Consider the following 25,936-nt stretch of genomic DNA (forward strand, 5'->3'; position numbering starts at 1 on the left):
ATTGGCAGAAAAGTTTAATTGGAAATAATTTGCTAATATAAAACCAGAAAGTAGTCGAAAAATTTATAAAATTTGAGAAAATACAAGAGGGCATAGGACAGCTTATAATTTTCATTTTTGAAATTTAGGAATGTGTCTTGAAAGGTTAGGTTACATACAGGTTGAGGAGAACAAGTGGTCAGTATTTTTGGTGTTTATTAATTTATATTCTATCTAAGTGTGTTATAATGTGCTTTGCCTCAGGCTTGTTCCAAAAGACACATGTTTGGTTTTTCTCTTTAAGAACTTGTAATGCTCTAGTGTTGTTCTTCATTTTTATTCTTGGATTCCTCATTGGTGGCATTGTACAATGAGGACTTCTTTGACAGTATATTTGCATAGAGTACAGAGAAATAAAATGAAAAATATAGGTATGTACAAATTATAAAATAATTGAAAAAACTAATGTCATCCTATTCACTCTAGTTCTAGCATGCTAAGATCTTCTATGATAGATGTTTAAAAATGTAATATCTTTAGAAAAGTAACTTTGAGATGAAAGATACAAAATATTATCAGAGTTTTGTTTCATTTCTGTAACATCCAGATTAATCCAGTTGAAGTGTATCATTCCAAGTAAAGATAGTGACTTAAAAAAATCTGTTACCTAAATCACCAAACACAGACCTTTTAGGAATTCAAAGTAAGTTAATGATTTAAGGACTAGTTACTTGTGTTTGGCTAAGTGTTCAAGGTCATTGCTAATATCAGGGACATAACTACTTAAACATTTGCATTTCAAGTAGATTTTTGGCTTCAGTCTTACTTTCAAAGAGTGTAATTTCAGCCCTGGTTTATTAAAAAAAAAAAAAAAAAAGCAGGTAAGGTAAAGAAAGGAATTTTGTTGTATTCAGGGCTATGTACTTGTGGCTAGGAATGGTAAATATTGTGACATTTTAGGTCAAATCAAGACTTATTGTCAATGAAAGTGTTATTTAAAACTTTACAAAGTTAGTCCATCTCTAGGACTGATAGCAAATGAGGAAGGGGCCTTTATTTACCTTACTTTCCTATTTTCCTGGCAGGATATGACTTTATAGAAGAGTACCAATTCTGAATCCATGTGAAAAGTGAGCCTCCTTTCATGATCAGTACAAAGGAAGTAGTTGTTCAGGGTGAAACCAAGTGCTTATTTCTAAAGTTTTAGGTGCTGGAGAATCACACACAGTCTTTAAAAATATTTTACAATTGGCTCTGGCCAGTTAGCTCAGTTGATTAGAGCATCCTCCCCAAACGCCAAGGTTGAGGTTTGGTCCCTGATCAGGGCACAAACAAGAAACAACCCATGAATGCATAAAAAAGTGGAACAACCAATCAATGTTTCTCTCTCTCTCCCTCTCCTCCTTCCTCTCTCTCCCTAACATAAATAAATAAAAATATTATAAAATTGCAAGCATAAAAACACTTTTTTAATTGTTGGAGAATATGGATAAAAAAATTGTTTAAATTATGAAGAAGTTCTGAGAGGCAGTAGTTTGGCAATAGATATCTCTAAAGTTATACTAGAAACATTTGCTAAAGAGTAGATCAACATTCACATTGCACATTTTTTTTTTCGAAATGGAACTTATAATTAATACAATAAACTCTAAAACAAAACAAAAAAAACAGAAAAAATACAATAAACTCTAAATAATTAATATCAACTGCATCATTTAGTTTGGCTCTATTTGATTTAGAAAAAAATGCATATTAATTTCAATTTCTATATCTATAGTTCCTTCAAATTCATTTTTCCCCTTCTTCCATACTAACAGAAGTACTTGAGTTGATGAATGCCCAGAATCCAAAACACATTTCCCAGCCTCCCTTGCAGCCAGGTGTGGCTATGGACTATACTTTGTGGTCAGGCCTTATTTGAAGGAGGCTTTTTACTGCCCTCCTGCCTTCCCTCGCCAGTTGCCCCCATTCAGCTATTCGTAATGTGGGCAAGGAAGAAGACATCTTGAATCGTGCCAATCAGTTAGGAATAACAGAGCATCAAGAAATGAACTGCTCTCTGGACATCCTCAAATCCTGGCCTGAGTATATTCTAACAGAAGATGAAGCTAGATCAGCAGACAAGGCCAACTCATGTATTCCCCATTAAACAATGTGGACCCATTGAAGAATGTTTAAGCAGGACAATAAAATAATCAGGTTTTGCTCTAGGAAGATAGGACAGTTGTAAAAAGAAAGATTATAGAAAAAGGCAGGAAATGGTAGACACGGGAGGAATCAGGATGGTACTAGAAGGCAGCCTGAATCCAGCAGCTATAGGGGGGAAGAAAAGTAGCTGGTCATCAGAATCAGCAAAGGGACACAATCTTTGTTTAGTGTCTCACATCAGACCTCAGCAGATTTAAGAAATAAAATATTCATTGTTACTCTTGAAGCTTCATTACTTTTAAAAATGGAACATATAGACTTGAAAGGAGGTGTTTTTTTTTTTTTTATTAGTTTACATTTAGATAAAATGTCATTAAGCTCAGCATAACTTCCTGCTTTCCAGGGTTCTGAGATAGAAGCCTCATCTTGTACCATGCTCCCTTTCCCCGCTCTCTGCTTCAGGAACAAACGCCTGTTGTTGTTTTTCTCTCTATAGTTGTACAGTTGTTCTGAGCTCGTTTCTGAGGCCTATTCACATGTGTTTTCCTCTTGTCTGCTAGGTTTCCCCTCTCAAACTCCATGCCTTTCACCTAACTTATACCTACCAGTATATGTCATTCAGAGTTCAGCTCTATGACTCCCCTGCATGAACGTTTCTTGATCTCCCAGACTGTGTGAGCTCCCTTTGCTTTTATGTGCTCATATAGCATCATCTCTTCTTTCAGAAATTTTATCACAGTTGCTGTCTTAATTTTATTTCTATTTCTATGATTATTGGATTGTATGTTTCTCCCACGGCACTTTAAACTCTGTAGGCTTCATGACTGTGTTGTCACAGATATGTCCCCAACGCATTGTAGATTATCACAGTAGCAGGTACTGAAGAAATATGTTGAATGAATGAGCACCATTTTAGCACAATGGTTTGAGGACGGGTTTTTGATTCAGACAAACCTAGTTTCGAATTACAGCTCCACTCTTTCTCATGGTATGATCTTTGGAAGTTAATACTAAGAACCTCAATGTCCTTGTTTGTAAAGTGAGATTATCCCTAGTTTATATATTGCCAGGATGATTAATGGCAGTTAACATTTATAAAAAACTTAGCAAGCATCAGGCACCTAGGTGTTAAATAGTTGGAAGCTATTACTGCTCTTTGTTATTTTTTTAGTTTATTTTTATTTATTATTTTTAAAATTAATTAATTAATTAATTAATTAATTTATGCTGTCCATTACTGCTATTCCTGTATCTAAAAAAATATCAGCATGAAATCTTTTTGGAAGATTGGCTGGTTTCATATTGCATTCATGTTAAAAGTTCCACTCTATTATGTTTATAAAATTTTGCAGTAATCCAGTTTTTAAGCTGGTATTTGTTTAGTAGGCTGTTCAAAGGCACAGTGTCTTATCCGTTGTTTATTTTGGTTTTGGCTTTCCCCCCACCCCCTTTCTTACTTTGATAATGCAGGTTACTAAATTGCAGGCACTTGCTTTATCTTTTATTAGTGGTTTGATGCATGCTGTCTTTTTATGTAATGCAAATGCCCGAACCATATCAACATTAGTAGTAAGCTATTAATTATTACTTGGCATATGTATACCATATCTTCCTTGACTAGAATTTTCAAGTCTTGCTCCGTTTGAAAGCCAACATGTTATTTTAGTTGCTAACATTTCTTTTCTACTAGAACATAGAGGTAAAAGAAAACAGTTTTGTTTTATTTTTGAGACAAAACAAAAATTGCTTTGGAGCCTTTAGAATAGAGGATTTTCACAAGTTTCCCCTGGGCAGCTGGGGCTACTGTCCTTTCTCTGTAGTTTCCGATTGGCCAAGAATTCCTGTTGAACTTTAGTGACTGTTAGAGGGAGAAGCAAAAACATTTATTTAATTTGGACACTTAATCAGTTTACAAATAAATTTATCTAAGACAGTTTATCATATTTTAAACCGTGACTAATCAAATTATGATGGCTACTTCTCTTGGGAATACTAATGATTTGTAGACAAAACCATAGGGTTCTGAAAGGCAGAGAGAATGTATCTTGCTCCTGCCTCTTAGATATATCCAATAATTATTCAGGTTCTACCTCTAGTCTTCTTTTAGTTATGCTATAAAAGGAGAGTTTACTATTTAATGGAATCTTAGTGTGTATGTGTATAGATATATATGAACTGTTGAAAATTAAAACCTTAAAAACATTAAAAAAAAGCACTTTGCAAACCCTTGTTTGAAAATGTCTCCATGATGAGATATTTCCTCTCAGCTAACATAAATTCCTTGTGGTGCAGTTTATGTCAGTTTGCTATTTCTATTCATATTGGAGTAACTGGTAATGGATCAAAGCTTGAAAAGTTATACAGCGGACGAGTGGATCTGAAGACCATTTCTTAATCAGGATGTTTTTTGGTTGCAAGGGACAGAAAACCCATTGGAACAATTGTCAGCAAAAAGGAGAACTTTGTTATTGAGGCAACTGGGAGTGTGGGCATAACATTGTCACAGCCCCTCTCTCGTTATCCTTGATTCTGAGTTATCATCAGTATCGGTCCCAACCTCAGGCAACCCTTCTGCCCTGGTGGCAGCGTGGTTGCTCTCAGCTTCAGCAGTACTGTACCCTCTCCCCTTACACCCGGAGCTGAAAAGAGAGCAGCTCATTTCCTCAGACTCTAGAAGTACTACTCACTCATCACTGTTGCCAGGACTAGGATTGTCTCATCTTTAGCCAAACACTGTGGCCAAGGTATGAGATGCTCTGATTGTAGAGGTGACGTCGTTGTGCTCTGAGTGGGAGAAGAAAGCCGTTCTCCATCCTTCTGTCAGGGCTCTGTTGCCAGAAGGAAGGAAGGTAGTGGATGCTGGAAAGGCCAGGACAACACGTGGCCACTGCAGCCCCACAGGATTAACCCTCTGCCCTCGCTGAGCCACATTTCCTATCCTTACAACCCTGTTTTAAAATGTGACAGCCTGCCATAGCTGGTTTGGCTCAGTGGCTAGAGTATCGGCCTGCAGACTGAAGGGTCCTGGGTTTGATTCCAGTCAAGGGCACATGCTTGGGTTGTGGGCTCGATCCCCAGTAGGGGGTGTGCAGGAGGCAGCCAATCAATGATTCCCTCTCATCATTGATGTTTCTATCTCTCTCTCCCCTCTCCCGTCCTCTCTGAAATCAATAAAAAAATGTTTTTTTAAAAAAGTGACAGCCTTACTTTCTTTTGGAACTCATGTAAGACCATGCTCCTTCCAGTTTACTACTTTTGGCTTTATAGTAGCACTGTTTGCGGTAGAGTCCACTTCCTAATGAAAAGGAGAGTTTTCTGAGGACTTTTACATGCCACACAAAAGCCTTAGTAGTCCGGCCTGGTCTAAACTTTTCTTTGGCCTCGGCTCCTGCAGGAAAAGCTTCTGAAGAAATCAAGGGTGGGAGTCATGATGAGGGGTCAAAAAGGGAAGGCACCCATTTACTGTACCTACATGATCCCTCAGTAACGTTGATACAAAATACAAAAGGGAGGGGAGTTTATGAAACAAACTTGATCAAAATGAGTACATTGTTCATTAGCATCTGAATAAATGTGCTTTGATAAGTGAATGCCACCCATGAAAGTCTGTTCATTTGAATGTCTTATTTCTCACAGCACATTTGATTGTGATTTTATTGGCTTCTAGTTTAGATAGCTTATCTCCTGTGTGGAATAATTGCGGTGCCTTATGTGTGCACAATGTACAAGAATGAATTATTATGGTAGAGATGCGTGCAAAGCAGGGTGCACTATAAGCAAGTTTTAAAACACACATTTTTATTTATTTATTTATTTATTTAAAAAAATATATTTTATTGATTTTCTACAGAGAGGAAGAGAGAGGGATAGAGAGCTAGAAACATCGATGAGAGAGAAACATCGATCAGCCGCCTCCTGCACACTCCCCACTGGGGATGTGCCCACAACCAAGGTACATACCCTTGACCGGAATCGAACCTGGGACCCTTGAGTCCGCAGGCTGACGCTCTATCCACTGAGCCAAACCGGTTAGGGCTCAAACACACATTTTAAAACTAAAAATCATTAATTTAGATCTCAAAAATTAGAAAATGTTGTCGCTAAAATGTCTGTAATTTAAAAATTTCTCAGTAAAACAAATATATTTTGTAATAGACCGAGATCTGAATTACAATGCCTAATTAATATGTAAGATTTAAAACGAGGCCTTTATGTAGCCTTTTACAAGAGACACAGTAAAGTTTTTTTAACTCTTAGAGTCAGTGTCAACTTCTTCCCCCCACATCTTACATATTTAAAACTTGAGTCCATCTTGAACTAGTGGTAGGTTAAGATATGACTATCTAGAAGTCATTTAATTTCAAGGTTGAAGTCAAATCATTGAGTAAATAGATGTTTGATAATGAGTGTTTAAAGGCAATGTGGATTTTGGAAAGAGCTGTTTAATTGCGGAGGTTTGAATAGTGTTCCACCCTGAAGAGGTTCTGAAAACTTAGGCAAATCATTTAATCTCTGAATTCAGTTCCCCATCTTTACACTGGGAGTACAAATACTACTTATTTTCTGTTCATGGTGGTCTTTTGGGAGCATGACATGACATTATACCTGTGGCAGTATTTGGGCAGCTATCCTGGTATGTGCTAGATATTCTAAAAATTAGTATTAGGTTTCTTTTTGTTTAGTGATAAAGTTTCAAGGAAGTAGCTTAAATCTATTTATTAGCAAGAGTTGAATAATATCACACATTTTAATATCATTGGCTTATTTTTCCAGATTTGCTATAATTTCCCCCATAGCAGTGATGCTAATAAAAAGAAAATGTTGAATTATTTACATGACCTAGTATTTTCTTGATCTTATTTTGTGTTTATTGATGAAAGTACATATTTGGAAAATAGAAATAATTCACTTTAGTTATATGCATAATTAAATATCTTGTTTTAGGCAGTGGTTTAAAACTACACTAAAAATGTCATCTGATTATAATTCAACAGATCAATATGATTTTCATAGGGTCATTAAGGTAGCCTACCTTATTACATTTTTTAAAAAACTTGAGACACAAGGGATGAAACATGGATTTAAAACTTGATTGTTAAAAAAAAAAGTCTGCTCAAGCTGTTTTATGAACTCCAGTGCTCTAGGAAGTTTAAAGGGTGAAGTACTAAGCACAGTTATTTGTCTAAATAAAAAATATCCATAAATGAAAAGAAATCTAACATTAAGTGAAGGAAAAATAAAACATTTTCTATCACATCCTTTACCCCCTTCTGCTTTTACATTCCAAACTCTTTGAAGAGAACGTTTAGCCGCTTGGCAATTCTTTGGGCCACATTTGGAATGCTTGGGCGCCTGGCTTGCTAACAGCCCCTGTAAGCCAAGTTCTTGGAATTTAGATTTTGGACGGTCAGGGAAGAGGCTTTTGATTGGTGTGTGAAAGGAAGGAGGACTGAAAATCCCTGGGGCGCTGAATTGAGAAGAGAAGAATTAAAAAGGGTGGACACAGGGAAAGTGGCAAGTCCCTACCTTCCTGCTTTTTTTATACTCAGAATTTAGTGGTTTAGAGTGTGGAATAAAGCAGGTAATTAAAGAGAGGCCATTTCACGAATTGAACCTTGAAATACAGGGCACTACAGGGGAAAAAAGAACTCTAAGGATTTTTGGAGACCATTAACTGTAGGAACTATCCATAAAATTACTTTGGAGAGGAAACTATAAAAGGAGCAGGTGTTTCTGTCGGTAATGCTAACTCTCAGCCCAGAGTGGATCCTGTGCCTTTCAGGGACCCGCCGCACACAGGACAAAAGCAAGGGCCACGTGTGATCGTGAAGTTTTTTGTTGTTGTTTTTTTTTTAAGGGGTTAGGATAATTTCTACTTATCCTGGCAGCCGACGCCATCAGCCTGCGTGGATATGGCCTTTCAGTGACAGAGCCCTAGTGTACCATCCAGAAACAACATACAGTTGAAGAATTGTTTGTCTTCTTAGGAATGTATTTTTTCCCCCATGTCATTTGTTATTATGAACAGTGTTATTACTTACATATGCAGAGCTAAAAGGACTTAAAAAAAAAAAGCGGAGCCCTAGTCGGTTTGGCTCAGTGGATAGAGCGTTGGCCTGTGGACTGAAGGGTCCCGGGTTTGATTCTGGTCAAGGGCACATGCTGGGGTTGCGGACTTGATCCCCCAGTGGGGGGGCGTGCAGGAGGCAGCCGATCAATGATTTTCTCTCTCATTGATGTTTCTGTCTCTCTCTCCCTTTCTCTTCCTCTCTGAAATCAATAAACATATATTTAAAAAAGAAAGCTGACAGTTGTATTGGTTTATGGGAGGGGCCAGTGCCTAAGTCTACATTAGGTCATTACAGCTTGTCCCCTAACATAGGGTAACTGTGGAGGTTTGTCTTTTTCTTCTTGATTAGAAGTTTGGTTGGAAATCATCAGTTAGGCAAGATGACTAGACCCTAAAAACAGTTGCTCAAAAAGACGGTTTTTTAAAAATGCATTGGAGAAGTTTTACTCAAAATCTGTTTAAAGCTTGACATCATGAAAGGGAAAGAACGAGAGAAACAGATATAGATGTAGAAGTAACAAGAACATAGGCTGCTGGAAGACAGTAGCTGGTTTTATTCTTGGGGCAAAGTGGCGGCAGGTGACATTGTTTTTCTCCCACCTGTCTAGGAGGCACGAGAGTTATACCATCTTGGAGGGAATTGGGGAAATCTTACCAAAATGTCAAATGAGTTTGCTTATCCCTAGGCAGGCATCTTTTAGAGAAGAGTAAAAGTAGTGGGTGCCTGGTAAATATGAAGCAGTGGGTTATTTGGGTACGATAAAAGCAATCATTTTGAACGTTTGATTATTTCGTCTTCAGTTTCATTCTTTAGCATGGCAGGAGATTGAGGAATATGTTCTTTTGCCTTGAAAAGGTATCTGGTTTTGGTAGCCCAGAAGTAGGAGCAGCCAAAATGAAAGCCACCAAATCACACTTTGAGAGGAAGTTTTGGTGAGAAAATAATGGTCATGAATCAGCTGCTGTTTAAATATCTCTGGAAGACCTTTTCTGAACAAGGGAAAGCAGTGACCCTCGTTCCTGTTTTTCTTTAATTATTTTCTTTCTTTCTTTCTTTTTTTTTTTTACCAGATAGGAATCTGTTCAGTATCAGTTTAGAAGAAAACCATTTTGCAGAGATACCTTTCCTGTTGGGTCCAGAAAATGCAAGTGTGAAACACAGGCTGTGTCTATGCTTAGAAAGAAATCAGAAAGCAGGGACTGAGATATTCTCATTCATTCAAATGAGAGGCAGAATGCGGGAGATGATACCTTTCTTAAACAACTGTCTTGTAAAATTATTTTTCTCTCATTTAAAATTCTAGAGATGAGGCATATAACTTGAAGGGAAGCTTCTATCCTGTTCCATAATTTTCCAATGACTTTCCAGAGTTATTGACATTTTGCTTGCTCTTTCATTGTATTAAATTATGATATAGAGACTACCAAATTAAGTGGTGAAGGGAAAAGAATAAAAATAATATTGGCTTTTGATGATAGCAATATTTGTAAACATGGCCCTTTCAAACTTAATTGGGGGATCTTCCCTTTGAAGAGATATGTGCAGTCTCTTTGCTTTTCCATCAGTGAAAAATTATGGAGTTATATGTTGTCCATGGACAGCATCCTTGGAAGATGTGACTGTGATCTAGAGGAGAGCATCTATTTTACTCTCTTCTTCATACAGCCCTTAATTATAGTCTGATATTTGAGATGCTTATTTGGGATTAAGGCAACCAGATTAGCTGTTAGTTTTGTTTCCATAAAAAAAAAGGATTTATTAAAGGAGTTAGCTTCCTAACACATTTTAAAGGAGAGTGATATGTCTGTGAGATGCTTGTTGAATAGAGCATGTCTTCTTTGAATACAACTATGCTAAGGTAAAGATCTGAGAATTTCCATGAGAACTTTGAGACATCCTGATCCTAAAGCATGCTTATGTTCTGAGAGTATTTCTTAATCTTATTGGGTTTCACATGTCCCTTGGAGACTAAGGGAAAATTTATGTTGCAACTTCCAATGAATATATGCAAACATAAGATTGTGCATATATTTGAGGGTGTACAAGAGTCCCTGAAGTCCCCTCCTTGGACCCAAGCTTAGGAGTGCTGGTGCTAACATGCAGTCATGGTGTTTACATTGAAATGTAAGCTCTGGGGTTGGTCTGTCCTGTAGTCTGCTGTTTCCCCAGTGCCTAGGACAGTGCTGGCTCATGATCAGCACACAATGAATATTTGTTGAATGAATGAATCAATGAAAAAATGAACATATTTTACTTTTTGGTGTGTGGCTAGTCTGGATTGTCTGGTTGCTTATACTTTATCAGCTCTTTACTAGCTATGTGACCTTCATGTATGTTCTTCTTTTGCAAGGAACAGAAACTCAGTCAGTTTAAATGAACTGGAGGCTTTTTGGTTTGTAATCCTGGGAAGTCCAAGAGTGGGTTCTGGGTCAGGTACAGCTAGAATCAAGGCTTCAGATGATGAGACAAAAAAATGTGTCTCATTCTTCACTTCTTTTCTTCTTGTAGGCTTTATTCTCTGGTGACTTTTTTCACCCTGGTGGGGAAAATGGTTTATGGCAGTTCTAGGCCTACTCTTCCCCTCATAATGCTTGGTCTTAGAGGGAGATACAATCTCCTCCTTTTTCTTTCATTGTTCATATCTGCTTCTATAAAGGCACCTAGGCCCAGCTTGGGTTAGTACTCTTCTCTGGACCAAGCACTGTGTCTGGGGTGATGGCAGAGAGAGGCGCCAGCCTACGTCTCATTCCCCCCCTTGAGTGGTAGTGGGGTTCCATTGTTTCTTAACCATGCCATGTTAAGAATTTTAAGTGGGAAATGGAAGTTTCTAAAAGCGTAAGGGCATAAAAAAAGTAACATATGCAGAAGGCACTTTTCATACAGTCATGTACCATATAACATTTCAGTCGACGACAGATGCATATATGACTGTGGTCCCATATGATTATAATGGAGCTGAAAAATTCCTATCACCTAGTGACATTGTAGCTGTTGTAATGTTGTAGCTGCAGGTTTGAAAAAAATCAACAAGGCTGTGGTAGAGATGGCAATCAACTCTAACCTGGGTGTGGATGAGGATGACATTGAGGAGCTACTAGGGGTGGTTCCTGTGCAGTGGACTAATGAAGAGGTGTTGGAACTGGAACAGGAACACAAAGCTAAAGAAGAGGCAAGAGAAAAGGAACTGCAGAAGAAAAAGAAGAACCCCCAAGAAAATTCACAGTGAAGGGTATAGCAGAAGCTTTTGCAGATCTTCCCAAGCTCATTGAATGTTAGAAAATGTGGATACTCCAAACATCAAAAAGGTTTTCATTAATAGAGAGGAATGTTCATGGTGCATTATCTGCTTGCAAGCAGATCTATGATGAAAAAAAAAGAAAGAAACCAACCCAGCAAACCACCATGGACATATTTCTAAAAAGAATGACACTTCCTCAAGAAGAGCCTCAGGGAGTCCTTCACAGGGTGTTGCAAACGACATTGCTGTCAGAGCAGGTGACAGCTCCGTGCATGTTATTGCCCCCAAAGACCTCCCCGTGGGACACTACGTGGAGGTGGAAGAAAGTGATATTGATGGTCCTGACCCTGTGTGGGCTTAGGCTAATGTGTGTGTTTATTTCTTAGTTTTTAACAAAATAGTTTAAAAAGTAAAAAAAAAATTTTAATAGAAAAACACTTATAGAATAATATTTTTGTACAACTACACAATGTGTGTTTTAAGCTGTGTTCTTACAAAAGAGTCAGAAAGTTAAAAAAATTAAAGTCTAGAAAGTAAAAAAGTTAGAGTAAGGTTAATTAATTATTGAAGAAAGGATTTTTTTTTTTATTAATTTAGTGTAGTGTTTCTAAAGTCTACAGTAGTGCACATGATGTCCTAGGCCTTCACATTCACTCACCACTCACTCACTGACTCAGCCGAGCAACTTCCAGTCCCGAAAGGCCCATTTATGTTAAGTGCCCTATACAGGTGTAGCATTTTATATCTTTTATACAATATTTTTACTCTACCTTTTCTGTGTTTAGATATGCAAATACTTACTGTTGTGTTCCAATTGCCTACAGTATTCAGTACAGTAACATGCTATATAGACTCATAGTCTAGGAGCAAATAGGCTATACCACATAGCCCAGATATGAAGTCTAGACCATCTAATCTAGGTTTGTATAAGTGTACTCTATGTTGTTCACACAATGATGAAATCTCCTAATAATGAATTTCTTGTGTCTCCATTGTTAAGTGGCGCATGCTTATAAATTAACTAGAGGCCTGGTGCACGAATTTGTGCACAGGTGGGGACCAGCCGGTCTGCCCCAATCTGGGCCGCCAATCGGGCTGGCCAGGGGAGGGGACACGGAAGGTTGGCCGGCCAGCCCTGCCCCTGATCGGGGTGGGGGTGGCCGATCAGGCGTGGGGCTGGCCTGGGGGAGGGGCTGTGGGTGGTTGGTGGGCCAGCCCCGCCCCCTGATCGAACTCCAGGTCGAGGGGACAATTTGCATATTAGGCTTTTATTATATAGTATGTTTAATAGTGTGCTTCACAAGCAACAGGTCTATGCCATTTTTTTTTCTATTAAAAATCATGTTTGAGTAACATTTCACCAAGAGGCTGAATAATTAATTTACTGATTTTAATGATTATTAAGTGTTTTCTTGGTACCAGACACTGTCTAGTTTTTTTTAAAAATATATTTCTTTATTGATTTCAGAGAGGAAGGGAGAAGGAGAGAGAGATAGAAACATCAATGATGAGAGAGAATCATTGATCAGCTGCCTCCTGCACACCCCCTACTGGGGATTGAGCCCGCAACCCAGGCATGTGCCCTTGGCCGGAATCGAACCTGGGACCCTTCAGTCCGCAGGCTGACACTCTATCCACTGAGCCAAGCCGGCTAGGGCCTGTCTAGTTTTTTGACTTTGAAGTACTTAACTGCGCTTTATTTATGATAAATACTGTGTTGTGATAAATACTAATTGCCATAATACTAGTCTATATAATAAAGAGCTAATATGCTAATTAGACCAAACAGCAGAACGAGCGTCTGGATAACTTTCCAGATGACTGTCCGGGCGACCTTTCTAATGAAGCCAGGGCTGCAGGGGCCGGCCGAGGCTGTGAGGGGCTGTGAGGGCTGGCTGCTGCGAGGGCAGAGCCCCTTGCACGAGTTTCGTGCATCAGGCCTCTAGTATGGTAAATAAATACAAATGGTCTGTATAATTTCACCCCCAGGTCAACATAATAATAGCTCTTAAAGAGACAATAGCTATTTATACCTCTCCTGAATTTTCCTGCTATTCTCCTTAGTTAGGACACTGATAGTTTGTATGAAACACATTGGGGGCCCACACATTTCTCCCCGGATTACTGTGCTTGTCTCCATAGTGGGCTCTACTCCTATCTCCCTCTCTCCCACCAGTCTCTTCTCAGCTTGGCAACCAGGGGGATCTTTTTACCTATCAATAAGCCAGACCATGCTGACCTTTCTCTGTTCCAAACTTTTAGCGGCTCCTATCTTATTGTCAGTTAGTCTTTACTGTGATGTCGGAGGCCCTTTAAAATCTGGCCCATCCTATTCCCTGACCTTCTGACCTCCTTTTCAATCTGTTACCTTCTTACGTCCATCAGCCGCGTTGGCTTCCTTGCAGGTCCTCAAACATGGCAAACACGTTCCCACTGTAGGGTCTTTGCACTGGTCGTTCTCTCTGCCTGGAATGCAGTTCTCCTCCATGTCTCCCTCACCTGCTTTAAGTCTTTACCATGTTTTATGTTTCCCTTTTCTCTATACATGTATCCCTTAGCACACTATAGAATGTATGGATTTATTATATTTATTGTTTGTCTCCTCTCTACTCTCTCCTACAAGAGTCTTGGTTTTGTTTGCTCTTAGAACAATGCCTGACACGTAGTAGCTGTCCCGTAAATATCTGTGGAGTGAATGAATTTCCTGATGAAGAGATTTAGATTCATTTTTTACTGAAGTGATTGCCTTACTGGTGAACTTCTTTCCAACAATTAAGTGCTAACAATAAATGATAATGATGAAAATGATGATAGCTAATAATTATTGAGTATGTAGCATGGGCTGGGCATTTATATTAAATAATGTTGATGATGATGGTGGCTAACCTTCATGGAATGTGAACTTTATAATTGGAATTTTGCATTTATCAAATCAGTTAATTTTCAAACCAGCCCTCTGAAGTTCTAGAATTATCTCAATAATTAGTCCAGAGAAATAACTTCCTAACATCACACATTTAGAATCTTAAAAGGAAAAAGAAATCTTAAATTTATATAGTTAAATTTATATTATCCCACTTTGCCTATTCTGGTAGAAGGGGATAATATCTTTCCATGGGAACTTTAACTTGTGGTTATGATGGTCACTGTCTGAAGGATTAGGGGTTAAAACTAGGATTTTTCTTGCATTCAGATAAATTCATTACTTAAGATTAATTATAAATTCTACTTTACTACTATTACTGCCTCCAGTGCTTGAAAAAAATTGTTTGTCCAACCTGGAAGCAAGGGAAAGAATTTAATTCAACACACATATGTATAGCTCCTTTTAGCCACCAGACTTTTCTGCTTGTTTTTCTTTACCTTTGATTTTACCCTCAGTTGGCTCAGCTTCACACAGGTCCTATGGGTTGCCTCATTATTTTCTGGTAAGGATTCATTCACTCTCCCCCAGAAGGAGAGGCCTCCGCTCTTTAATTAAAACGCCCCTAAAGAGGGCATGTCTGTCATTTCAGCCACAATCAGATCCTTGCCAGAAACACAAATAAGTCTGGGATTATTTTCTTTGGGCACAGAAATGGCGTAACAGGGTGTCTTACGCCTGTTGATGCCATCCATACTAATTATAGGTATGACTTTAGAATGACATCTGTGGTGTCTTTTTAACCCATATTTATTCATATTTAGCCACTGTTAATTAAATGTTGGAAGCTGTATTTCTGAAGGCATTGTGTGAGAATGGGAAGGTTTTTTTAGGAGAGTTTTTAGCTCTTTCCTTTCCTGGCAGTTCTTAGAAATGTCCCAGTGACTGGCTGACTCAGAAACAAGAGTCTTCTGCTTGTAGCTTTAACAAGATAACTTTCCTACCCTGCAACTTTCTGGAAAAAAAGTCTAGTTTCTCATGCTGTAATGATGGTGGAAATTGATTTAAGGTTGCCAGAGTGTTTCTTGCCAGGGAACTTCTCTTGCCAACTATTTCCTCCCAGGTATGTTTCTCTTTTATGTATAATTAGCCAGGAAGTGGTAGCTGGTTCTCACAGCCATCTCTTTTTGAAAAGGGCAGCATTTTCAAGGAACACGGAAGAGGCAGATCCTTCCAGCTGTAAAACTGATCACCAATTGCATTGTACTCGGAGATTACAAAGGAAAGAAATGCTCTTGATATACTTCTGTTCTGCCTAGGACAGTGGTTCTCAACCTTCCTAATGCCGCGGCCCTTTAATACAGTTCCTCATGTTGTGGTGACCCCCAATTTCATTGTTACAAATTGAACATAATTAAAGCATAGTGATTAATCACAAAAACAATATGTAATTATATATGTGTTTTCCGATGGTCTTAGGCGACCCCTGTGAAAGGGTCGTTCGACCCCCAAAGGGGTCGTGCCCACAGGTTGAGAACCGCTGGCCTAGGAGCTCTTAAGGACTGGATTATTATTTTTCATCCTCACCCAAGGATCTGTTTATTGATTTTTAGAGAGAGAGGAAGGAGGGTAGAGAGAGATAAATAGAGAGAGAGAGAGGAACATCTATGTGAGAGAGAAACATCGATTGGTTGCCTTCCTACAGGCCCTGACCTGGAATCGAACCCACAACCTAGGTATGGGGTGCGGTTACAGTGTTTTGGACAGGTTCAAGCCTCGGACTAATAAGAGGGCACAGTCCTCTCGTTGCCACGTGCAAGTCCCAGCTTGGAGGGCAGAGCCTTCCCAGCACAATTATAGCCAACAGCTACAGTTGTAAGCTTGAACCTGTGGTCCGAACACGTAGCCCCACGTGCCTGAGTGATATAGTTCAGGTGCATGTAGTTGAATAGGGTTGAAACCAGCGAGAATGTTGTAAACATCTTGATCACGCCCCTACTTTGCCTCGTGGCATCTGCTATAAAATAAAGACATGGCTTGTGGGCGCGGGCGCTGTCTATCAGAGGGGCAGCGTCCCACCGAGACCCAGTTTTCATTCTCCTGTCTGTCTTTTCTAAGCCTTTCACCACCTCCACTCAGGGTCACTGAACCGGGCTGAGCTGGAATGGCACATAAGGCACCCTGGGGCTGGCTGAGTATGCCATGGCCGTGCTGGCTCCCTACACCTAGGTATGTGCCCTGACTGGGAACCAAACTCACAACCTTTTGGTCTGCGGGATGATGTCTGTGGTGACTGATGAAATATGGAAGCATTGACTCTCAAAATTAGAAGGAGCTATCATGAGAAAATACTTTCACTACTCTTGTTCTATACAGATATCTTTTCTTAACTAGAATAAAATATGTAGAAGCATAAACTGTGTAGCAGTACTGAAATTTTCATAATCATTGAATGTTCATGCTTTTGGAGAGGCAGCAAAATGTGTCCAAGGGCGCAAATGATGCCCAGATATATTGGTGGGTTAAGGGATCTTGTATCAATCTTAGTGTCAGGTGGAGAGAGACAATGAATACTTCAAAGTGTCTGGTGAACTGTATTGAGATTTGCAAAGAGATAGCTATACAGACTTTCCAAGAATAGAAGGTCAGAGGATTTATAGAACTCTGGTTCTTCTGGGAAGTGAAGAGAGAATATCTAGAGCACAAAAGCCTTGTTACCAGGCTTATAAGTGAAGCCTTTTGATAACCCCAAGATAACCACTGAGACCTGAATCTGCTCTTTGATGTACCTTCTACAGATGACTAATTCGAGGGTGCAGCACAACCAGGTCACTGAAGTCTCTCTAAAAGGAACTCATTACTTATATTTGCATTAACACAATCCTTGGTAGTCTCCTTTCAACAGGACTGAAGGGCAAAGGGGAAAAATTGTCCACAAAGGACAATAAGAAATTATTTATATTTTTTATGGGTATCATAACAAAGAAGTTTCTGCTTAAAAAATTTGTCTTTTTTTTCCATTCTCTCCTTTCAGGATGATAATTATATATGCATGGTAACCTCATCCTACTCTTCATGTTTCTTTTTAAAAAAATATATTTTTATTGATTTCAGAGAGGAAGGAAGAAACAGAGAGAGATAGAAACATCAATGAGAGAAAATCATTAATTGGCTGTCTCCTGCATGTCCCCCTATTAGGGATCGAGCCCACAACCTGGGCATGTGCCCTGACTGGGAATCAAACCGTGACCTCCTGGTTCATAGGTCGATGCTCAACCACTGAGTCACACAGGCTGGGTGCCTTTATATTTCTTGACCTCTCTCTTTTTTTTTTTCCTTTCTCTGCTTTCTTTATTTCTTTCAAGTTTTTCTTTTTTTTTTTTTATTGCTAAAAGTATTACAAAGGGTATTACATATGTGTCCTTCACCCCCCCCCCCCCCCCCCGCCCTTGACAATCCCCTGGCCTCCCTTACCCCCTAGTGTCTTATGTCCATTGATTATGCTTATATGCATGCATACAAGTCCTTCGGTTGATCTCTTACCCCCCTCCCTCCTGCCCCCCAACCCTCCCTGGCCTTCCCGCTGCAGTTTGACAATCAGTTTGAGGCAGCTCTGCCTCTGTATCTATTATTGTTCAAAAGTTTGTAATGGTCTTTATTATCCATGAATGAGTGAGATCATGTGTTATTTTTCCTTCATTGACTGGCTTATTTCACTTAGCATAATGCTCTCCAGTTCCATCCATGCTGTTGCAAATGGTAAGAGTTCCTTCTTTTTTACAGCAGCATAGTATTCCATCGTGTAGATGTACCACAGTTTTTGACCCCTCTTTCATATTTTCTCTGTCCTTCTTATCCTGTTTCACTTTGAATAATTTCTTAAGTAATTAATGATCTATCTTCTAGTTCATTAATTAGCTGTGTCTAATTTACTGTCTCAAGCCCACCTACCCACCTACTTATTTTGACAATTATTTTTCACTTCTAGAAATTCTTTATCAAATCCACATTTTTGATGGGCTCTTATTCTTTGCTCTTTTTTTAAAAAAAAAATTATCTTTCATGTCTGTACACATTCATAATAGATATATTTTTAGTTGATAATTATCTGATGTTGTTTTTGGCTGACACATGCATAGGATCTTGTTGCCTTTTCTTATCAGTAATTTAAAAAAGATTTGAGCTCATATTTCTTGAATTTAGCCTTCAATATAACAACTATAAACTCTGGACAAAATATTAAAAACAACTATGTGAAGGTGTGAAAGAGTGACCCAAACCAAGCAGAAACGTGGGTCAGGGGACGTGTCTCTACTTGAAATAAGAGAGTGTCTCTAGGTGAATTCCCGCTTTATGGCCTTTTTCCTGAGAGCATCTCCAAATTGGTGCCAACCAGGTGGCGAAAACTCAGGACCTGAACTTGCCTACTGAGTCACTTTTTGCAGGGCCAATGATTTCCTAGCTTTTTGCAGATGATTGAAAACTGATAGTTGTTAAGGTCAACTCAGCCATCACTGAACAATCGGTCTCAACTCGTGTATAGACCCATTCATTATCCTGAGAAATACACTTTGCAAATCTTTTGACTTTCAGGAGAACCACAATGCACAGGGTAGGAGAGAATGCTATGCAAACTGACTTGCAATACTAATAGGTTCAAAGATGTGAAGCAGGCAGGGTAGAGAGGATTAGAAAAGAAAGTTTACACATGAGAAGAAAAAGTTGTGATTTACTTCTTTGGTTGGTGAGGGCTCTAAGCTTTCAAATACTGGGACAAATTCTTTCTGAAATCATGGTCAGATATACATGTTTCTTTTTGAAAGGCAATGAGTAACTTTTCCCACCAGTTGCATCAGCATCCTTGCTCTAAAGATAATTGTTTCAGAAAACCATGGCTTCTTGTAATGATTTTGAAAAGGTTAATATGTGAGCAACAACATTCTTTTTGTAGTCCACATGCTATCTACTTAAAAAAAATCATTTGGCCTGATCAAAAATTTAAGCATAAGGACTCATCTAGTATTTTCAGGGGTTTCCATGTAGTAGCACTTCAAAATTTAGTGTGTATTCTGCAATTTAAAAGTGGTTTAAATGGATCTTACCTTTCATGGAAAAATAACTGGAAATAATCTTAAATACCTAATGGCAAACACAATTTCAACTTCGGAAGGAACCTGTTTTTTTAGTAGCAACAAACCTATGCATGATCAAAAAACTTATATAAGGAATTAAACATCCCTTTAATATTTAAGCTTAAAATACTTGTATTTTTAAGTACTATTGAAATAAGACATCTAAGAAGAGAATATAATGTTAAACTGTATTGCTTTAACTTTAAAAAACCCCACATGTCACATGACAAACAAAAGCGAGTTTAACTCTTCTTGTCACCATAGACAGGCAAAATATGAATGCAACTGTGCGGATCTGGTGTGTTGCATCTGTTTTGCATTTACAAGTTAGAACACTTTTTGGAAGAAAGTTTTGCAATGAAGTTACTTCCTTCTTTGCTAGATTTAAATTGTTGTAGCTTTGTGCAAGGCTGTTTCAGCAGGACCTATCCGATGTAAGGTTTGGACATTTGTAGAACCTAGTTTTTCTTGTTAAGTTACTCTGAATTATGAGACATATTCATTTACATACAAACAAGAATCTACAGGCCTTGAGGTTGGTTCCTTATTTGAGCAACTTGAGTATTGATGGGTAAAACAAAAAAGAAAACAAAAAAAGATGTCCATATGACTAAATAGCAAGATCTTAAGATTTTATTTTATTTTTTAGATCTTAAGATTTTAAAATACTGTGTTCTAAGACAATAGTGAAAGAATGGAACAAACTCACATATTAGTACTTTGCTTGGAATGCTGAAATAATGCATACACTTAAAAAATCAATACTAAACAGTTAAACTTTATAACTGCAAGTTCATAAAATATTAGAAATGTCAGAATCTGCTATTGAAGGATACCAGAGGCCAACTCTAATTACAAAACAGGATCAGAGAAATGAGTAACCACAGACATAGAAGGAACTGGGAGGTCACAACTGACCCATTTAACAAATGAGGCTAGGAGAGGTTGACAGCATAAACACAGCTGGTTATATAGTGGCAGACCAAGGATTAGAACTCAGGTTTTTTGTCTTCTAATTTAGCACTACTTCTGTTTCTTGACCTTTCATTTTCTAAAAATTGAATTTATTGGAGCGACATTGATTTGCAAAACCATACAGGCTTCAAGTGTGCAGCTCAATAGAACATGATCTGCACACTGTATCTTGTGCCCATCGCTCTAAGCAAAGTCTCTTTTCATCCCTATTCTCCCACCCCTTTTGCCCACCTTCACCTACCACCCCACCCCCTATTACTTTTAAATGAAGGTACAGGAGGGAGCTGAATGATGTTTTGGGGTGGTGAGGAATTTGTGGGGAGGAGGAACAGTTTAGGTAAGAAGCCAGGTTTATTCACTTTCAAAATAGTTACACATTGTGTGAAATTCTCATTTAGTTGCAATTTATTTATGTCACTATTCATGGACATTTGTGTGTTTCCAGTTTTGCCACCTTGAACAGTGTTGCCTCGAACACTCTTGTACATGTTTCTAGATTCATGTTTGTAAGATTTCTTTAGGGGATATGTCTATATTCCTAGTTAAAATTTGACTCATATATATTTTAAAAATCAATGGTACTTTTTTAACTTAGACATTTACAAACAATCAAAAACTCATAGTCACAGGCAACAGTGTAGTGCGGTGGTTACAAGAGGTGCAGGGGGCTGAGGGAGGTAGTATATTTTTTAATATATAAAATCATTCAAAGTGGCTACTGAAATCTGCTTATAGATATCTTGGATAGTCTAATAGTTGAATGATTTTTTCTTATTAAAGTAAATAATGTACAGTTGTGACCTTATGAAGAGAAGGCATATATATGCAAGATTACAGGTTTTATGATAGTTGAGTGTCAGTGACAGATTGAGAATTTTAAGCAGGTGCCTGTTGGCTTACTTGCTGATTCAGACACGAGAGAAATAAATGCAGCCCATTATGAAGGGTGCTAATGTACTGGGTTGAAAGGTACTACATATGAGAAAGTGTTATTTAGAGCAGGCTGTCTTGGCCCTTTTCAGGATTTGACACTTGTGATAATTTTCTGAGAAATATCTGGATGGGGAATATTTCTGACCCTTTCTTCCATCTACTATTAGGCAGCTGTTTATTGGTTGTAGGTATTTCTTTGGCTAGGTATGATCTACCAAAAGTGACATTATTAATTTGTTCAGTGATTCAAAGAATCCTTATTCATTAAAATTATTTAGCATTAGAAGTGTTTGAGGCCTAATATTTAAAATTGGGCATATTATGGTGAGCAAAACACAAATGGCCTGACTCTGTTGGAACTTAATAATTTATAGTGTTAGAGACAGGCATAAATGAGAAACTAGGATGGAGTGTGGTAAGTTCTATTGATAGGGGTACCTAAGTTACCATGCGAGTGCAAGACAGGTATATCTGATCTATTTAAAGAAGGTTAGGGAACTTTCACAAAAATACAGTCTTATTCCTGATCCCTACAAATTTTGATTTTGTAGATCCATACCAAAGAAGCATTTTGTTGTTTTTGTTACTCTTACTATGATGATGATGATTTTAACTCCCCACAGTATTCAACCGATTAGCCAATTGGGGAAGCATTGTTTATGAGTAATTAAAATGGGCAGTAATCATGACAGGGTGTTTAAATGAATTATCTAGAGATGCCATAGATGATTTCCAGATGATTTCTACTCAGAAGCTAAAGGTTGATCTTTATATTTATCCCTATTGAATTCTTGTCCTTAGATTATAGAAAATAACTGTCCCAATGGTGGATGTGAGAGCCTGTCTTATCAGTAGTTCACACGAAAGATCCTGGAATCGTGGTTTAGCTATAAAAACCCAGTGAACAGCAGAGGTGGGCTTGACTGCTACAGGAGCTACTATGCATCTTAGGATGCATGACTGTACACTTAGTATCGGAAAGGAGGAGGGAAGAGTCCCCTGTCCCACTTGTTTGGGGCACATCTGTATTCTGGTGGTTAGTTTCTAGGATATTGACACTTGGGTATATGAAAAAAAAATAACGTTTATATATATATGTATATATCTATATATATAAAAAATGTGCTACGTACTGTGATGGGAAGCACAGGGCGCTATTTCACCTCCACATAAAACACATTTCCAATAGCAGTACTGTTAGAAAGATGATAAATGAGGAGTACTCTGGTTCTGGAGGTGTTCAGGAAGAGGTGTTGGGGATATCGTAGAGGTTGTGCCAGTGATCACCATTAAAATCCTGTTTAACTTTTAACTTCAATGATCGTATATGTCTTTATAACAGATTCACCCTCTTTGCTTTTTTTCTACCCTTCTATTCTCAGTTGCAGTCCTGAGATGAACTGATTGTTTTTGTGAGTTTTACAGACATTTGGGTATAAAGAATAGGGCACATTCTTAGAACGGAAGTCATTCTTAATGATTAAGTTTTTATCGGGTTTACGGGGTCACTGAGGATAGGCATAAGCATTTACATAAATGCACTGTGATCTGATTTTTTACCTTTAGTTTTCCCCATTCCTCTTGATGGCTAGCCCATGCAGGTGGGCGCCCTCAGAGGGCCTTCTGATGGGAGCCTGTAGTTCTGTGGGAATGGATAGGCACGAAGAATGAGTAGAATGTCTGTTGCTTTTTATATAATTGTAACGTGCTCTAAAGAAGACTGTGTTTTTTTATTATTGTTATGTTTTGGATTCTTAACATGTCTCAACTAATTAGAAAAGCTGACCTTTCCCTCACAGTATTTTTTAAAAAAATTAAATATCACGTTTGGTAGTCTCGGGGCTCTCTGAGCCTTTTGCATTCAGTGTTACAGACTGAAGTTGGATATTGGAGAGGCTTGGGTTTGCTTTCTCTTGACCCAGTGTGACTTCCTGTTTCTAAGAAAACAGTTTTAAAGACTCTTAAAAGGAATTTTTTGCATGCTTGGCAGCTCTTGTAAAACCACACTGTAGAAAACCAGTATGAATGAAGTATGTAAAAAAAATAAATAAATAAAAGAAATAACCATATTGCTTGACCAAATTAGCATTTTGTTTTGAGGAAATTGGATCCCGTAGACAAATCTGGTGATTTAGGAAGTATCTGCTTCTGGTAACCAGATAAACCAGGAACCACAGTTTTGATGTGGTTAATCATCCGAGCTAAGGGGACATTTGATCACAAATTGGGTTTTCCTCTATGTTGGAGTTGATACATACTAGGAAGTCTGGTTAATATGTGTTTTTTTAAAAATAAAACAGAAAATTGCAATGTGGGCATCTTCCTTCAAATGAATTCACACACTTGAAACTAATTCACTTGCATTTTTACATTATCCTGGGAAAGACCCAGTTATTCCCACCCCTGGAGAAAATGTGGAGAAAACGAACGTTAGTCAGTCTTCGGTGGTTAAATATTCCCCTTTGAACAGGGGTGTGATTGGCTCTCAGGACAGGGATTCTGCTTCTCTCTCTTGGAATTGTCTGAGAAATTGGCTTCTTGTCACTCTTTTAGTAGGGATGAAACATGTGTTTGTAACTATAAAGACAGTTTATTCATTGGATTCATATTTATTGAGTACCTACGATGTGTCAGGCACTCTTCTAGAAGCAGACAGGATGGTGAGGAATAAGGCAGGCAAGATCCTTGATTTTATTGATCTGTTAAACACTTATTTAAGGGCTTCCTATATGCCAGAAACTGTACTTGGCACTTTGTGGGTATTAAGTCATGTCTGTAAACTTAGCATCGGAAGTCATTTAATCCTCCTAACAATGCTGTGAGGTCCAGAAGGAGGTCCAGTCACCTGGCTAGGAGGGGGCTGAGCCAGGTTTACACACAGGATGTGTGCTCATAACCACCCACTCGGTGGTCACTCTGTAAGCCTGACTTCATCATTTTACACATTCCCAGTGAGAAAAACAAAACACAGGAAAAAAAAAAAAGGAAAATAAAAACTTCAGGTAATCTGACCAAAGTTAATGTATTGGTGTCTGTGTTCCATGTGTGTATATAAGCATATATTTTATGTTTTATTGACTTACTAGAGGCCTTGCGCATGAAATTCATGAGCGGATCAGGGCCATCTTCCCTGGCTGCCCGCAGCTGGCCCCACCTGCTGCCGCCACCCACCCCCGGCTCCCCATTTGCCATCAGGCGATTGGAGCCTGCTGGCCAGGGAAAGGGACCAAGAGGTGGTCAGTGCACCTCATAGTGACTGGTCCAGCGGTCTTTCTGATCATTCCGCTGTTAGGGTTACTTTCCATATTACCCTTTTTATTATATAGGATAGAGTCCTGGTGCACGGGTGGGGGCTGGATGGCCTGCCCTGATGGGGGCCCCGGGTCAGGGTGGGGGTCTCCACTGTGGAGCAGGGCTGGCTGGGGCGAGGGGCCGTGTGTGGTTTTCAGGCTGGCCACACCCCTAATCGGGGTGGGGGCCCCACTGGGGGGCAGAGCTGGCCCTGGTGAGGGGCCATGGGCAGTTTGCAGGCTGGCCCTGCCCCTGATTGGGGTAGGGATCCCCTCTAGGGGGCGGGGCCAGCCTGAGCAAGGATCTGCAGTCATTTTGGTCTCTGGTCGTTCTGCGTTTTGGTCGCTGGGCTTTTATTATATGGGATTACCACCTATTTTCACAACATATTATAAACGTTTTGTAGGCTAATACATTTTGTAAATAGAATTTTAAATAGTTCTACAATGTTCCATGGTTTGTCTATGTCATGATTTAACCAGTGTCCTACCACTTACCAATCTTTCTTAATTTTGAATTTCATAGATCTGCTTTAATTAATCCCTTTATAGTCACATTGTTTTATAAATCCAGGACATTAAAAAGCTTTTTAATGAATAATAGTATTAAAACTCTTTGCATATATTTATACAATGTCCATGTGCTGTCTATGCTCTTTGAACATGACAATGTTAACAACATAATCATGCTTTTCCTTCTAGGTTAGTGGATGACAGGTGTGTGGTGCACCCGGAGGCAGGGGACCTTGCCAACCCCCCCAAGAAGTTCAGAGGTAAGAAACAAAGATATATTTTTATTATGTGACCTCAGGGAGCAGGGATAATTTTTAATCTTAAAATAAGTAATTTACTCAATGTGAAGCTTTCAAATATAAATATTTGAAAATTCTTTCAAAAATTTCCTCGTTGTTTTTCATTATTTATGAAAGAATAGTTTTCTTTCTTTTTTATTTTTTATTTTTGCTGGACAGTAGTCTATCCATTGAAAGGAAATCTTGGAAATAAACTGTGAGAGGCCACTTTTCAAACCAGTAAATTCAGCTGAATGTATATATGTTTCTGTGACAGTGATGCTATAAATGTTAGTGTTTCGTTAGCAGCTCTTTAGTTTATCTTTGTAAAATCTCCAGGAGGGTGACAGTGATGTGTTAGCTTAGCTTTTTAAATGTCACCTTGGATGGTGTGTAGTAACTAACAGTTGTCCTAGAACTCTTTTCTACGTATAATTGTAGAAATAGCTTGATACTATCAACTGAGAAATTAGTCCTAGTAGGAGATTATTATTTGACTGTTATGAAAGGAAGATT

The 25,936-nt window shown here is 38.6% G+C and overlaps 1 protein-coding gene across 1 annotated transcript in view; it reads left to right on the top strand.

The window, feature by feature from the left end:
• Positions 1-25,936, top strand: part of ITPR2 (inositol 1,4,5-trisphosphate receptor type 2) — a 425,687-nt gene that overhangs the window by 12,438 nt on the left and 387,313 nt on the right. The window contains exon 2 of the mRNA XM_070410528.1: positions 25,332-25,402. Coding sequence (XP_070266629.1) covers positions 25,332-25,402 — 71 coding nt within the window. The remainder of the gene's footprint in view (positions 1-25,331; positions 25,403-25,936) is intronic.

Source organism: Myotis yumanensis, unplaced genomic scaffold, assembly GCF_028538775.1.
Source record: "Myotis yumanensis isolate MYYU_CA2020_CCGP unplaced genomic scaffold, mMyoYum1.0.hap1 SCAF_3, whole genome shotgun sequence".
Lineage (NCBI taxonomy): Eukaryota > Metazoa > Chordata > Mammalia > Chiroptera > Vespertilionidae > Myotis > Myotis yumanensis.